This window comes from Varanus komodoensis, unplaced genomic scaffold (genome assembly GCF_004798865.1).
Source record: "Varanus komodoensis strain SLA01 unplaced genomic scaffold, ASM479886v1 scaffold47, whole genome shotgun sequence".
In the NCBI taxonomy this organism is placed as follows: domain Eukaryota; kingdom Metazoa; phylum Chordata; class Lepidosauria; order Squamata; family Varanidae; genus Varanus; species Varanus komodoensis.
This window is the reverse complement of record NW_025336045.1, coordinates 4,269,898-4,287,576: the sequence shown is the minus strand read 5'-3', so window position 1 is coordinate 4,287,576 and position 17,679 is coordinate 4,269,898. Positions and strand designations below refer to the sequence as shown.

Genomic DNA, 17,679 nt, shown 5'->3' with positions numbered 1-17,679 from the left:
ATGATTTTGGTTCTGTTTTATCTCTCAGCATAAACTACCTTACAGGGCTGCTGTGAAGATAAAATAAAGGGAGGATTACCATGTATGCTCCTTTGACCTCCATGGAAGAAAGATGGAATAAAAATGTAAAAAATAAGATTAAGCACTAATTTGCTTTATTATTACTTATATATTTGTAGCAGTGAAGTTGGCATACATGGGCCTAAGTGTCATTAACTTAAACCTAAACTAAAATGGGGGATAATCCAGCAGAGGAAGAAAGGAATGAGATCAAATCAACTACTGGCCCAGTTTACATGTCACCATAAGCCAAGAAGTATTTATTTGTTTTTTAATGTAGCAAGAGTGATGGCGCATACTTACTGATCCCTACATTCTAACTCTGGCTTCTCAGAGTTCCTGGTTCAATTGGACTAGCACACTCATTTGTTCACACCAACCAGGAGTTTAAACAAGTCAACTTTTTTGGTATATTACTACAGGTTTAAATTAAAGGCACTTAGGTCTGTGTTGCCACTGGTGAACTGAGCCAAGGTATATGGCTGGCCAATGAAAGCTGAGGACAATGCAAACTGATGAATATCTAGATAATTTTGGTGAGAGGGAAATTTATTTACCAACAATACTGGCATAATCCCATTCATGTCAATAGGACTAAACACGAGTGGTTGCTAAATAGATTGCTTAGTGAATTTTATTTACTACTATTTATTTTACCAGTCATTTGGATTTTAATTCTTCATTTCCTCTTCAGCAATGTTTCACTTGGACTATTACAGCGGAATAAGAAACTTTTGCTTTTATGTTCTATTTTTGCATGTTTTGCTATTTTAATGCCATGTAACTTCCTAGAAATAGTGTTTTAAGTGGTTTTTTTAAAAATCTCACTCTGAATATGTTTGAAAAGAAACCAGATGAATCACAAGAAAGATTTTATTGAAATGAATTTGAGAGCTCCAAGCATCTCCCCTTAGTTAACAGCTGCCCTAATACTTGTGTGCTATTTCTGACTTCTCCCCCTTTTGCTATGTAATTTTAATTATTTAAATGCAGAACCATCCAAAATCTTTTACAATACATTTACCATGCATCCAATCCTTGCATTTTCTTAGATTCACAAAACGATCACTTCTTCTTGCTTTCTAGATCTACACAAGAATTACCTATGTTGCCAAACAATACACTGACACTTACAATTTGACTAAGGTACCAATCCCTTTATCTCTATTGAAGAGTACTCCAGCCATCTGAATGTGACAGGCTCTTGCTTTTGTTTAAATTAAGAATATCTTGCCCACTCGCAGCCCACAGGAAATAATGACAAACTATGATTAATGAGACCTGAACTCACTATTAACAATTTTGGTGAATTAAGACCTAAGTATCTCTAATTTATATGATGTCCTATCTGATAGGTGCCTGATATGTTTTTTTAAAACATAGATCAAGCACCTCTTTCAATACAGCCCCTTATCTTGTGCAGCTGCTTTAATCAGGTCCTCTAGAATATCAAGACAAAGCTTCCTACCCTTTAAAGAAACATAAAACATAGATTCCTTATGAGTTGCCTGGAGACAATCAAGATTACACAAACTAGTGTAAATCCAGGAGAAAACATCAGGCTCCATCTTCAGCAGAGTCCTCATCCAAGGCAGGCAGAGCTGGGCACCAGCCAAGGATCAACACCCTAACAGAGGCCCAGCAACAAAGCCCCCTGGAGCTACTCTTCCTCTTCACCATTGAAACTCCTCACCCAGATAATGGTGCACTTGCTCATGGCTCTTTGCCTGTTAAGCAGACAAGTGGGGATAAGAGTGAAAACCAGAATGGGGTTACAGTGCAATGGCAGTGATAAAACAGGCACACGGAGTAGGTCCATTACGGGTGCCACAGGACTTCAAGAACTTGGAACTGACTCTAATCTTCCAGCATCTACCCATAAACGCTAGTGTTTCAGGAGCTAGTCTGCAGCACAGGTTTGTGGCACTGCTGGCTATGGCATGGAAAAGTTTGACTGTACTGGGTTGGGTTGAACAGTCCTGTTAAAAAGAACCTCAAAATACTGAAAATGTTCTCTGTTCATTTCAGGTGGGATTTATCCATTTCAGCTCTTAAGCATTGCACCTTGTCTCAAGAGCATCACATGCTCAAACAATGAGATTAATTCCTTGTTTGGAATATATTATTGTATCATTGTATTGCTATTATTGCATTGTATTATACTTGTAATAGTGCCAGAGGTAGAATGCTGGATTCTGGGAAATCTGAGTTCAGGTCCCCACTCAGACTGAAGCTCATTGGGTGACTTTGGGCCAGTCACCGACTCGCAGCCTAATCTACTGCACAGAGTCATTGAAAGGATGCAATGGAGAGGAAACAGAGAAGGATCATATAAGTTGCCTCACAAGAGAAATAGAGGTGGGATATGAATGCAAAATGTAAAACAAATAAATATCACTTACATGGGGCCACATATCAGAATAGGGAAAGCTTCATGCCACTTATTATTTCACTTCTATACCACCATATAGCAAATGCTCTCTTGTAGGTTTACAACAGTGTAATAATAAACTTCTGCTTATTTCTTCTATCTGAATAGCAGCACTACTTAGGAATCTAAGGGAAAGAGCCCTCACATAAAGCTAGCAGCAGCATTCTTTTATTATCTGGTCCTTTGGACTTCCAGCAATTCTACACTAAAGATTTTTTGTTCTTTGTTTTTGTTAAATATTTACATCTGATATTAAGTAACAACTTTCCTGTCACTATTCTGAATAGTTCCTAATATTTTAATCTGGCTTTTAATCCAAATTAAACATAGATTAGAGGCTATGCATTTATTTGGAAGGGCATGCTGTTGGACAAAATGAATTTTACTTTTGAGTAAATATTTATAAGATCGGATCAGATAATGTCTATAAGATGGAAAAAAGTCTTCCATTGACATTGACATGGAAAGCCTCAATGAATCCTAAACTGAAACACTGCTTGGAAGTTTAGACACCTACAGTACAATCCTATGCAAACAGAAAAAGTCTTAAAATTTCATGGATGCTGGGTGCTGTAGGACCTTTTTCCTGTTTCAACATAGATAGGATTGAACTTATGAGACATCACCTACTTTTTTTCCTTTCCTTCTTACTCATTCTCCTGAAGAAGTACGATTATGACTTGACTGTTGTATAAAACATTTTGATATTATAGTTAGTGCTTATGATACCCACATATTGAATGTTATGTTTGTATGAATACAGATGCCAGCATATGTAAACTGTACAGTGCACAACTGTAGTACAGAGATCTCACTTCCGGGCATTTCGCAGGATGATATCTACACTCATACATCCTCATAGTGTACAGGTACACTACTCAACATGGGTGGATATCAGGTAAGTTGAGGGAGGCAGACACACTGGTGTGATCACACCTCACAATACAGTTGAGACATTTGCTCAGAGTGTGCGTTAGACTCTGAGACTCAACGAATTGTTTTCTTCCATATAGCTCACTGAAAGATAATTCTGAATTTCAACTTTTTAAAAAATGCCCTTAAATAAAATTTTCAATGGGTGCTCAGGGAGCAGAAAAACCTAGAGAGCTACTAAAATAATAAATACAGCAAGTAAGTTCCACTTCAGAACAAGAAAACATAATACTGAAAACCCTTTTAAAAACAGAGCATTTAAGACCAAACTAAAAATCAGAATTCTAAAATAAAAGGGTATAGTGAAAGGACTCACAAACACACAAATGATCCTGCTACTAAAATACACATATGTGCTTGAACTCTACTGGGAACAAAATATTCCAGTAAAAATAAGAGAAGAGATGGAAACACAAGTTTCTTATTATCACACTTCATATGTCATAAAACGTAACAGTTAACTTATTTTTGGCAAAGGGACAGAAGTTGCACAACAGTCTGGCTTACACAAATATTTTCTATTGTTGAACACATCTTAAATGCAGCGTGTCATAAGTTAACTTCAAGCACGCAGTGTTTTCTCAATGTGTCCTAAACATACCTAGAGTTTCAACACACTGACAAATCATTACTCTGCCAGCAACATCCATGGGGCCAGGTGAAGAAAAAAAGAGGGAGGGAGGGAGGGAGAGAGGGAGGGAGGGAACTCAACAATTCAAATATAATTGAAACCAGGTAACTATTTCAGAAAAACAAACTGACCAAAGGAAAAGTCTTATTTTCTGGATTACTTCATTTTTCAAGATAAAATATAAATGCTATTAACTGGAACTAAGCAACAAATTCATAAAAAGAAATTTAGCATCCCATACCTGCAATGATTAACTCTTTTGTGGTAACTGAGCTTTCAAGCTGGAACAACTACTGTATCATTCCTATGAGAAGGATGGTTGGTCCAGCTTGAAAGCTCAACTACAACTAAAGAGTTAATCCTTGTGCCGGGCAGACAGGCTGGGGAATGCTAGAATGCTTTTTCGGAATTAGTAGTGCCAGTGTTGTTGTTGTTGTTTTTAAAGGATAGAAACACTGTAACTCACACACACACACACACACACACACACGTACGCACGCACGAGTCCCTCCGTATGCACATACTTATCTGACTAAATGCTTATTTGACATTGCAAGCTAGTAACCTTACTGGTAAGTAGATATCTGGTGAAGTTAAGAGAAAGGAAAATCTAACACCATTTGTTTTGGCTTATGGTATAAACAGCATGAAATGCATGATCTTTATTTGAGTGGACAACAATTCAAGTCCTATCTTCTCCATTTACTCTCTCTTCCATCCTGCTTTCAACCCAGTGTCACTGTTTGGCAAGTGCATACGAGGAAATCCTTATGTAGCTGTTGCATAAGAAGATCAGTGGGTTGGGGCTAACCAAGTGTCCAGATTATTTTAGTAAAGGTGCTCCCCCCTTTCTGCCAGCATCATTCTCTTGCTGGACTCTAGCCTGACTAGGTATACTAACTAGCATCTGCTGCGGGGTGCATGCAGCAACTTAAATATTACTGTAACCACCCGTTTTACCCCATCCACTGATCCAATCTGCATGCAGGAAGAACAGTCTGCATCAAAAGCACAGTCAGCTGAGTGGGGAGGCACTTTCAGCTCATCCTATGGGAGCGACTACAGAAAAAGACAGCACGAGATCCTGGGTATGACTGGAAACTGCTGGCCAATGCAACAGAAAAATTAAGGAACTCCTTTCTTCAAGCAGGCAGGCTTGCTGTGGGGCTGGGAGGCCCGAAGGAGAGTGAGGAAGTGGTGATAACAGAACCTAAACTTTTTGTATTAGGAACTGACCTGAAGGTCAGAAACTGAGCAGGGACATCCTCCATCTGCTGCCCTTGGAGTTTTCAGACTCAGACAGAAAAAAGAGCAAACACGTGCTCCTAGGAGGGAATGCTCTCCAGGCACCTCTTGTTTTCTGAGAGAAACATACGACCGTTGCAATAATTAGGAACCCCTTTGCCCACTCCCACTGTACTTCCTCTTGTGGGTTTTTGGGTCGCCGTGGATACAGATTGTTCATGAGGTAAGCATGAAGAAGTGACACCTCTCGGAGGCAGCCTTCATGTCTTAGTGCTGATGCAAGGTTTGCTGTACTCAATGGCAGAATAAAGTATGGTTGCTTTTGAATGGGGCAACCATTTAAATAGCCAGGCTTCCCTCTGCTAAACACATAGTCAGCAATCAGCAAAGGACCAGCCCCCCGCCCCTTGTTTACATTTATTGCAGGGAAACTGGCCATTTAAACAAATGCGTGCTTCTCTAGAGGCACCTGTACGCTACCATTTGGGCTCCTGAGTTCAAAAAGTAAAGTGTGAATCAGCTCTCAGTCTCAGCGCCAGCAGGAACTCTCGTGGTATTTGTTTTTAGATTTATATCCCACATATTCATCAGATTTTAGGTGCAACAAATATCAACAAAGGCATGGCAAAACCATTAAATAAACCCAAAGGTCTCCCAACCACCTTGAACAAACTAAAATTATTGCTAGAAAAATACACAGGCTGGGGGTAGAGAAGAGTTCAGCATGTTTAGGTGGCTTTGACATACCTCCAGTCCTGGTGCGTACTTCATAATTTCAAGGATAATATAGCAACCAACGGAATGGCCAATAAGCACAAGCTTCACATCTTTTGGCACATTTTTTTTGGAGGAAGCTCAGCTTATGTTGTATTTGCCCACGAAGTCCAAAGACATCATCTGGAACATCCTTCCCTATAAAACAATCCACAAGCATTTTGTATCATTTTGCTCTCAAAGTATTCCCTTTTATTCACATTAGCTTTTTGTAGGGTTAGTGCTGTGTATCTTTCACCAGTCATGGATGAACGTATGAAAGAAAGGCATTCTAATGAGAGGCCAGTTTTGTGCTATTAGAATTAAGGTATCACAGGACCTAGAGTGTGTCCCTTCCAGGCAGTGACATGGAATTACATTCAATAACAGGGAAGACATCAGTTTAAAAGCTGATCCAGGGATTCTTGCTATGACATCCGAGGAAAAAATCTCATGCCATTTTAGCAGAATATATCTGCTATGGTGTAACGGAGAGAACTAAGACCAGGTTCAAAGCCACTCTGTCATGAACCTCAGAACTCAGGCTTCCTCCCATTTTATTTATTTATTTTTAGATTACGTTCCATGATCTCTGCAGTGGCAGCTCCTCCAGAATGCTCAAAATGGCATATGGAACCCCACTGGTTCCTCTGCCCCTAATTGAAGACACCTAGAGTCTTGGGAATGGGTGGAAAAGTTGGACACACAGGAATGTATGTGTGGGGACACTTGAAACCCTGAGGATCTTGCTGTAAAAGGGGGGAATTGCCTACCACCTCTCACAAGTAAAGATCACTTGTGGCATCGCTTTCCCTCAGTGGTCCACCTTCCAACACCTTCTATGACGAATATATGTCCAGAGCTGGCACCTGCTGCACTTTGACAGCAGGTACCTCCCTGCCCCAAGATATTACCCAGACAAGGCTTCCTATTTTGGACCTTTAGAAGTTCGTAAGTCCATCTAGGAAAAAAAAATGTAAAAAATGGCTTGACCAACCAGTGACTAGCAGCACTGGCAGTAGAATAGATGAGACTGCCAAGCATAGCAAGGATATTTGCTTTGCCATTCTTGACCTGTGCCTCACCGGCTGCTTCCCTTCACTGGCAGTGGGATTCGTTACCCAGGTTCAAACAATGCAGCCACCCACTTGAGGTAAAACATGCCCGAGAACTGGCCATGGGTTCTCAGAGAACTTGTTTGATGGAAATAAGCTATTCTGCAGGTAGTGGTCTGGGTTCAGATGACTGTGGCTTGTTACCCATGATGGGTTATCACACTGTTCAAATCAGGTTGCTATGTATAGCCTCAGACAACCTATTCTCTATCATGCTTTGCTTTAAAATAGCATAAAGTGCAACTGTAGGGTCTAAAATGATAATTTCTTCAAGAAAGCGATGTTCTACAGGTTTGCATTCAGTCTTTTACTCAGAACTTAAACATATTAAACCAGAGGTTGCTCCAGAAAGAGCCTTGAGGAAGCCAATTACTATTGCTGGTAATGACATGCTTAGTCACATCCTGGCATGATTTATGCTTTTTGAAAATGATAATAGGAAGAATAGGGAAGGGGATGTACAGAAATGCATGCAAGCTGCCAGGTTCTCCCTTAACCAACCTACTGAAAAAAGCAAATGAGAGGCAACATTTTGCTTACAGAGTTTGTCTGTGTGTGTGTCCCTGTGTGTGTATGTTTAGAACAGGTAATGGAAAATGAGAAAGTTCTGTAACAAAGGCCTAAGGCCAAAACATTGTTTTCAAACTAATTTCTATTTTTACCCACATTGCTCTATTTTTTAATCTATTCCATAGCCTATTCACATGTATGTGTGAGCTAATCATCTAATTTATCCTACTACCAATAAATTAGGGGACACAAGTTACATTATACAAGAAGCTTGCACGAGTATGACATTGGTCTGAGATTCATGAGTTACCCAGTTATTAAAGAGATATTTCCATCTTCATGCTTCATTGAAGATGAGTCTGATCTACTCTTCTGTGTTTTTCTTTTGCCTGGGCGACCCAGCATTCTCATTATCTGAATGAAATATGGTCCATTCACAGAACCAGATGTTCAGGTTTCCCCCCGTTTATGGGCTTCCCACAGGCATCTGGTTGGCCACTGTGGAAACAGAATGCTGAACTAGACAGGGTTTGGTCTGATCTGGTATTACTTTTCTCATACGCTTATGAGTAAAAAGAAGTAAACAGGCGGCTGACCAACACATAAAGGCCATCTGACAACAGTGGGTCTTATTTCCTAAATAAACATGCACAGAATTTTACAGCTTGTTGTGTATGGTGATAATAGTATGGAAAGGGAAGATTATATGAAGGAAGCAAATTTTTACTGCTGGAAGAGTGGTATAACTGAGATTTTTCATAAGGGTACTGGCAATTCTTTAGGAAAAAAAATGGAAAGTCTAGATCAGGGATTGGCAAGCTGGCATCCTCCAGATGTTTTGGATTAAAATCCCTAGCCATGCTGGCTGGAGCATAGCAGGAGGGTACCAGAAAGCAACAGTTTGGTTCATACATGTTTGCTGCATGAGATTTCACTATACTTGATTACTCTAAGGTTGAATGTGTGGCCATGCTCATTAAAAATCATTGTGTTCAGCTTAAAAAGGGATGGTATAAAAATGCCATATTGGGCAATTAACTTATAACTGAATAGTGTGCATGGGTGAAGCAGCCCCAAAGCACAATCAAAATCTACCGTTGCTTTGTACTTTGTCCTCTCTCCCGTTTCTCTTGCAATGGGGTTACTGTCTTGCCCTAGAAGTGTATTTTCTGTTACACATATGCTGCTGGATGGCTGCTTCTATCACCTTCTCCTAGTTCTGCCATGTTCCCTCCTCTTGCCACTTTACGTTACCTTAGAAGTCCCATGCTTCACTTTATCCACTTTAAGGAACAAGGTCTCTAATCAAGGATAAACTGCTTGCGCCTTAGCATAGAGGTTCTGTACATATACAAGGCAAGCATATTGATATTCATACTTCACAACTATAGAATAAAACATACCGACAGGAACACATCATTGCTAACCACAGGCTTCTCAACTGGTCTCCTTACCATGAAGTCTTACAAACACTTGCCAAAGTAAAGTAAGAAAGGATGAAAGGGAACCAAACAGACCCCATTTTAAGTCCAGTTCAAATATTCATCAGTGTGTGGGCAAGCAAGTGTATCGCATAGGAAGCAATATTCAAATCAGATGCACATTCAGGCATGCTTCTCCTAGTTTCTACCTTTTAAAAGCAGGGGAAACTTAGGATTGCCTATATATAGATCTCCTCTGTGTTATGAAACCTGGCAACTAAACTTAATTTTCCTGTTTTTTCAAAACGCAGTTTTATTCATACAGATTGTTTTATGCCTACTCAAACTTGTAGCTTTTAGCTTTTTTATACTTGCATTTAACTATATTATTTTGTAAAATGTCATATGAATACAACTAAAGGACACCATATGAATGCTGTAAGGAAACAACAAAACAAGGTTTTGTACACACAACATTAGATGAGGGACCTGACCCACAGTCTCTCCACGAGTGGCAGAGCAGCAGCTGTAGAGCTACGTAACTCTAGACGAGGAAAAGACACCTGAACTGAAGGAAGGGCTGGCACAATTTCTTTGTGGCTCGTGGTGTCAATCATTCCAGTCGAGTGTAGCAGACACTCAAGAAACCAACTATGTATAAATTCCATTAGCTCCAATAAAAAACAATCTTTTAATGCAAACACAAGGATACAGTAAGGTTTGGCTGCTTGTTGGGGAAAAAAGAAAAGAAACATTTTACAAGACATTCTGCCCTGTGCATGTGAATTGATAATGCAGTATCTTAAGCACCACTTAGCTTCACATAAGCTCACTTACAGTATTTTATCATGCCCTCACTATGACCCACCACTAAATTAGGGTATATTGGTGGGAACGAGACATGGAACCATTTCTGTGGCAGCATCTATTTGTGGAAGTCTTGTGGAATCTGACTATTTCTGGCACTGTTCACTTTCCAGTAATCAGTGAAAACTTTTTTTTTTTTTTTGGTTTTGCTCAGTTTTCTTTCACTGACTATTAAAAAGAGATGATCCCTCATTCTCATGTATGTCCTACTGCTTTTTAAAAATCATGGTTACACAAGTTTTTAAATGTTGTATTGTACACTGCCTTGAGAGCCTACTGGCTTAAAGGCAGCATGGAAATATTTTAGAATAAATAAAATCAAGAAGATAGCACCTATTATGAACAACCATTAGATTCAAGGGCAAGTGTATCCAGTTCTACCTGAAAAATTGTATGGCCTGTTCCATTTAACACCACATGCACTTAAATGTTTACCTCCCCATACACCTACCAAACTATTTCTTTTTCTTCTGACAAATCTTGAAGTCAACAGGCTCCCCATTTTAATTTTCAAGGGATTGTGAAAAAGTCCAATGCTGAAACTTTACTGGACTATTAGCACATGAAGTAGTATAGGTCTTACAGAAACAAGGAGTTGCTGTTTGTATGTTATGATACTGTCCCATTATGAAATTGTCATGAGAGTTTAAGCACACTGCTGTTGAAAGTGCCAATTTGTTATTTACACTAGCACATACACTTTTGGAAGGCACACACCTGTTGGTGAGGGGGGATTACAGTATAACCTTAAAAGCTCAAGGGGTTTTTTAACCTAACCTTTTCATTATTGAATACTAGTTAATTTCTCTCTGCTAGGGTGAGGGGTGGTGATTTGAGGATAAGGAGAAAGCATGGTCAATAAATGTTAAACCCTTACAGATATCAGGAAGCAAGGTCTAAAAGCATTGTGTTTTAGATTAACCCTTAGACCTTAGAATAGCCGTCCTACCCCTGGGAAATGTTCTTCTGACTTTCAATATATACAAACTCCTCATTAGTGTTTACTGGAGTAATTACTTTTTTTGTAAAAGTATCCTCCACAAATAAATGAACATTTGTGACTAGGGATTCTCAAATACTATGTCATGGGAGCAATCCTCTTAACTGATAAATGTAGACCTTATTGATCTCTCTCACTGACAAGCAAGCTCTGTGTTTAATACTGATTAAAAATGTAGTGCTGATAGGCACTTTCTACAGGAAGAATCAAAATTAATAGCACTGCTTTAGATTCACAGTGAGTACCCTTTCCCATGTGCTCAATGCACTTCATATCTATTATCTTAGCTTTCCATACAGGAACCCAGTATGATATTATATTTATTTATATCCCCCTTATTCCTAGTCACTGGGATTCTAGGTGGATACGATAGGCCAATGCTGCCAACTTTCATCTTACAAATAGGGGGAATTAGACTGACCTGGTTTAGCCAGTTGTATCTGATGCCCAAGCTGAAATCTGGACTTGCCTCTGTTTTCTACACCAAGCCTGACAAATTAAATACCAAGCTTGTGCAAACAGAAGGAAACACATTAGCAGCTACAATGAATGCAGCTTTGAGAGCTGCTCTGCCTTTGTGAAGACATCAGGAGGAGGAGATCTTTAACACAGAAGGTTAAGAGGGGGATGGACACTTAAAGATGTATCACGACCAGCCTGCTATCTCCTGCAATTCTCTGGCCCAGTCTGACAAAATGAGAAGCCACCATGAGTAAATATCCACAAGGGACTTCTCATTGTGGTTGCCATTTTGAGTATTTGGTACATGTCAGGGACACACTGTAACTTCTTGTTATGTGTGAACCCAGTGAGTGTGGATTGTTAGGGTGGCTGAAAGGCCACCCACAACCCTAAAACAGCCAATAGGTTCCTGGTGGCTTGCCAACTACCCCAAAAGCCCACCTCAACAAGAATCTTCAGTGCAGCCTTGCCTCGCCCCAAATATTCAAAATGGTGGCTGCTGCGGCAACAAAAAACCCCATGGAGAAATTTAGCCACAATGGCGTCTCATCAGCTCTCACGTATCAGAAAACTCACCTAGATGATTTTAGGCTCGCTAATTTAGCTGAGGAAGAAAGTATTTCAAAGGAAATGAGTTGATATTCGGCACCCCCTCTGCCTCTGCTCTGAATAAGGGAATGTTTTCCATGGCAGGAGCAACCAACAGGCTAATGCTATCCATAGTCCTATCCTAATGTGGCTCAAAGGTTCTGACACTGTCCCAAATAGAAAGAACCCTAGTATAACAATCCATGATGAGCTGTCAGTGCTGTTGTGATGCCTGAACCGACAACGGACTGTCGTGATGCCTGAATCAGGTGCAGCGACATCAGCATGGTTTGTTAACTATGTACAAGCCACCCTGATGGCTTGTTTTCAAAGTGGCTTGTCCTGACATATAAACATGGCACGGCAGCTTGTGTATGTCTTGCAGGAAACCGCTGCCAGGCAAGAGGCAAACCTCCCAGTTGTTCCTCACAATCTCACTAAGGATATCCACTTTCTATTACATCTTCAATTGAAACTAGTCAGCTTACTCCTTCACCTCCCGCTAAGCAGTGAAATGTTTTTCATCCTTCAGTGAGCTTCTCATGCAAATACAGTGGTACCTTGGCTCATGAACTTAATCCGTTCCAGGACTGTGGTCGTGACCCAAATTGGTCGTGAGCCAAGTTAAATTTCCCCATAAATAAGGTTAATCCGTTCTGTAACTATATTTTTTTAATCAGAAAAATGTGAAGCAAAGTGACAAAGAACAACAAAGATCACGGCCATCTCCCCCTCCCCACCCCAAGCACGAGCGCGGCTATTTCCTCAAGCGCATCATCCCTGCACGTGCCCGTCATCCCGGCGCATTCAGGGAGACGGCATGAACGTGGACATGCTGGGGGGAGAGACAGGCACGAACGTGGGCGCGCTGGGGGGGGAGAGATGGGCAGGAATGTGGGTGCACTGTGGGGGAGAGATGGGTGCAATTGTGCTGGGGGTGGGGAGACGGCCGAGATCGCAGTTGCGCCTGTGCAGGAAAGACGGGCGCAATCACTGGCGCGCTCCTGCAGGAAAGCCAGATCGTGGCCGCCACCCAATGCGGAGTTTACAACCTAAGAAAATTTTTTAATGAAATTTTTGTTTGCGACCCAATTTGGTCATGAACTAAGGCATTCGTGAGCCAAGGTACCACTGTACAACATTCTCCCACCCCCATTTGGGAGATTTGTGCTACGTTTTTTATTTTTTCAGCTTCAGGAAGATTCATGAAATGTTACCATGCCTTAGCAAATTTGTGCAAATCTATCCAAAAGTTTGTAAATAGTTACATTTTTGCAAAACTCCTCAAAGGTGAAAAAACAAACACACTAAATATGCACAAGTATTCCAGGGAGGTGAGAAACAAAACAAAATGAATTCTACTCTGTTAATGATATCTCTGCTTGGGGTATGTACCAGGAATCAGTGGGAGGAGTATGGGGTGGGTGGGTGGGAGAGAACCTACATCAAGGTGTAGAGTTCTGTTGGGAGGAGTGAATCAGTGCATAACTAGTCCCCCATAGCTTGTTTTCAGGCTGGCTTATTGTGATGTGTGAACCAGTCCACATTCTTAGCTTTCTAACCATTAAGCTGATGGGGAGAAATAAATTCTGAAGTTCAGTAAAAATCATTTGTTAGGCCGTAACACATTTTATAGTGAAAGAAAGAGCTCAACACAGGCAAGTACAGGAACAATCATGGACTAGACCTAATGTGGAAAAAAACTCAAAGTGAATTCAATACATTTTATTTTTCTATTCCCGCCTTTATATTCTTCCCATCACTATGTTACTACCAGAATATACATCCATTTTCTTTGTGCTATGCTCTTCTCAAAAGGTGCTACTGCTTTGTTTTACATCTCCTTCAAAAGGTTGTAACCCACCATTTGAGTATATGACAAATACATAGTCCAGACTAACTGCAATTATAGGACAAAGAAATGAAATGAAGGATGTCTCTCTCGTTAAAGCATGGGAGGGGGAAGAACACGATGTGAACAAACTCCTATCTCAGAAACAGCCTTCCTGAGTAATTGTGAGAGGCTATAAATCTGTTTGCTCCAGTCCACAGTTTTTAATATGGTGTTAATTGCACTTCCTTTATCTCATCTATCTGCTCAGAATGCAGACGAGTACAGGAACAGTCTATTATACACTAAGGACCTGGCCCAGCAATTTGGGGCCTGCCTGGGTGCAGCTACCAGATAGAAAAGTTATAATAATATCAAAAACATGGTTAAAATGCCATAGTTTTGTCATTCCTCTTATTAGCTCCACTTGACAAGAATAACGTTCATTTGGTATCTCATTACAAAGGTACCTTGCCAGAGGACTTATTTGAACCAGCTGGATAAAAAAAATTAAGAAAATAAATTATCTCCTTACTTTAGCTCCTGAATCTGACTTTGGAATTCAAGGTTCAGTAGGAATTTGGTATATTTATTATCCTATGTAATTCCTTTAGGAATTATCCTGTGCCTTTCTCAGAGCTGAACTAATATAAGCATCCCCTGTTTTAGCAGAGAAATGTGTATCTCGGATATCCAAAGCTATATTCTGTCCTTAACCCAAGGCATGTATTTTATTATGCTTGGAGTGATATCTCCATCTAGATACACCCACATAGTGCAGCTATTCCTATCCTGTCCCTGAGAAGTATTCCTGTGAGAATAAGACACTGAATTTCAAACTAAATTTTGTGGACTGCTTGAAAAAATGCTGGTGGTCTCAGTGGCCCACTTAAACCTCTATTTTCTGTAATGCAAATTTGAAAAGTATTTTCTTTTTCACAGTCACCATCATTAAAACCATCAATATATTATGAAAATCATGGACACTGGGCGAGGCCATTGAGAAGGGACCAATTAACATATATTTCAGGGGAATTTAGTAGAATGTCCATGCATGATACTGGTTTTCTGTGTAAGGTGGGATGATCATGATTTGGGGGTGGAAAAACTTTCTTAGTTCAATTGGACAGTTCACTACCGGGTGAGGTTTAGACTTGCTGGGTCTCAAAGTGTCTGCAGCAGCAGAGGATGATTAAGATGGTCTACCTAAGAGCCTGATGGACTTAATATTCATAAATAGGTGCAATACAATAATTAAGTTAAACAGGACTAGTGAACAGCTAAGCACAAGACGGTTTCATCCCTTGTACGAAAAACAGAAGCATACCTCTAGAGTTCATATACATGTAGCCTGTATTATTAGGAATGCTATAATAAATAGAAAAAAAATATAGCTTTGTTTCTTTTAACTTTGTGCATGCTGCACGCATCATGGGGAGTGGCATATATGCAAACAAGTGAGATAAAGCATAGATCTTGCATCTTATGAGAACAATATGAGTGCACACAATGCACAACTGTCAGCTGACTTGTTAAAATTGATTTTTTTTTTTTTTTTGCAAAAATTCCAAGTTGTGCTTTTTTTCATTTGGTACTTACAGTCAATATCCATTTGATGGAACCACATGTCACAACAGAATCACTGTCTTTGATGTGTGTCAAAACCTTTGTATACCATCACTACAAATGACAGTGACCCTGAAGTTAGGCGGGGTGATTTTGATACAGAGGCACACGGCAGGGACATAAAAAGAAGCCTGTCAACTATAAAGGCACTTACACAGGCTGCTCTGGCATGTTAACCTTTTTTATTGGTACTGCAGAGTGCTTTGTGTTTGCACGTGTTTTATGTAATCCATGGCAAGTCCAACAGAAGCAGTTGGAGGAAAATATATATACTGAAACACCACTATCATTGCTCATTTCAGTGAACTGTGACACGCCTCCTGAAACTGGGACACCAAAGGCATAAATATTCTTTTACCATGGGGTTCAAATTTCCTTTCCCTCCCATTCCTTGGGATGCCATCTGCATCCAATTATGAGTGACGGTATCACTTAGAGAACATAGCTATATCATGGAGAGAAAGGCTGAAAATTATCCATAAACAATCTTCCAAAAATCTAGGCCCAAAACTGTGAGGAATGCGGTCAATGAAGAACCTCAGCCTTACAATGGGGAAAGGGAGAAAGCGGTACTAATCCAAACACTTCCTTGAGAAAATCCAGGATGGGCAGGAGTGTTGGCAACAAAACTTCGCAAGCCATTGGCAAAGTATTTTGGTAAACACCAATTTATGTTGATGAGTGCATGCAATATAGCCTTAAACAGCAGCAAACAAAGTTGAGGAAAATATTAATATATAAAGTCTGTTTTTTAAACAAATCTACCATTGTATTATAACATGGTATTAAGTGAAAATACAACATACTGATAAGATAGCAGTACTGTCCTTAAGAATGTTGGGTGATTTATTTTTTAGATGATAAAGGGTCTTCACACATGTGATAAGCTGAAGAAATATGCTTCAAAGTCCTAGTGCTTCAATATTAGTTGCAGTGCTTCTAAAATGAAGTATTTCAAAATATTGCCAAGAAGTGGCCATATGTGCAATGTGGAACCTAAGCAGGGTCAAGCCTGGTTGAAATCTGGGTGGGTGACTTGATTGTTGCGAACTGCCCAGTGAGCTTTGACTATGGGCACTATAGAAACGTAATGTAATAATAATAATAATACCTGACTCTGAAGCATGCAGGGAGCAGCTGATCTTCCAAAAAGGCACCCACATTTACAGAACGCTTACAGCACTGAACACTAAATAGAGTTTAATGAATTAGCATGACTTAGAATTAGTATGCCTTACCCTAACTTGACCTTTAAACACTTTGGATCGCTGGGTCATTGCCCTTGTATGAATACAATGGACTGCTACATTTTTAGATCATGAATGCTGAGTAATATAAAGAAATGTAACAGGCCGCTTCCTTACCATGGCACCAATACTGCAGAGACAGATAGCTAAAACCTCACTCCAGCTTAATCCCACTGAAGGCTGGGTAGAGTTCTCAGGCCATTTCTACTCTTGATGCCAAGCCTAAGGCAATGTGTATGTTGTTATGTATAAGGGTGATTTGCAGAATTTTATCACGCTGACTGTAAAATTAAACCTGAACAAAGATATAGATATTGATACAGAGTTACAGAGGGCAAATGAAGGCCTTCAGTGTCTTCCAAAGTGTGTTTTCACACATTGCAGTTTGGGACAAAATGTTCACCCATTTCCTGAGAACAGTCATCCAGTGACGAAATTCAACAAGAAAGTGAAATAGAACTGCAGGTGGTGATAGCAAATATATTATTTAGATCAGTACTTATGATTCATTATGACTGTTCAGGCTTCCAAGTGTCCTTAAACTTCTGAAGTGACCAACTGAGCAGCAAAGGCTGAAGCATCAAGATGGGGCACACAACTGTGCTGAGGCAGTTCCTGACACACACTGTGAAAACAACCAGTTCCTCTACATACACATTGATGTGGGATACCTCACTGTTGACGAATATCTTGCAAAATGTTCATAGTGAATCATTGCTTATAGCGGGCAGTTCTATAAACAGGAAGCTCATTCTGCATTGAAATATCAAAAGTATTTTGTAGTAAAAACATTATTTTTTCATATGTTTGTGGCAGTCTATGTAAAAAGCAGACATTTCACTGTTAAAAAACACAGTACGTTGTGTACACCAAAAATAGCACCATAGCAGCTTACAAAGTTCACGAGGGGGCCTTAACCCAGAGAAGCAGCATGGATAGATGCACACATTTGAAATTAT

At 39.9% G+C, this 17,679-nt stretch overlaps 1 protein-coding gene across 1 annotated transcript in view; it reads right to left on the bottom strand.

The window, feature by feature from the left end:
- LDAH (lipid droplet associated hydrolase) overlaps positions 1-17,679 on the bottom strand; it is a 103,825-nt gene that overhangs the window by 61,955 nt on the left and 24,191 nt on the right. The window contains 2 exon segments of the mRNA XM_044445157.1: positions 6,048-6,146; positions 6,148-6,212. Coding sequence (XP_044301092.1) covers positions 6,048-6,146; positions 6,148-6,212 — 164 coding nt within the window.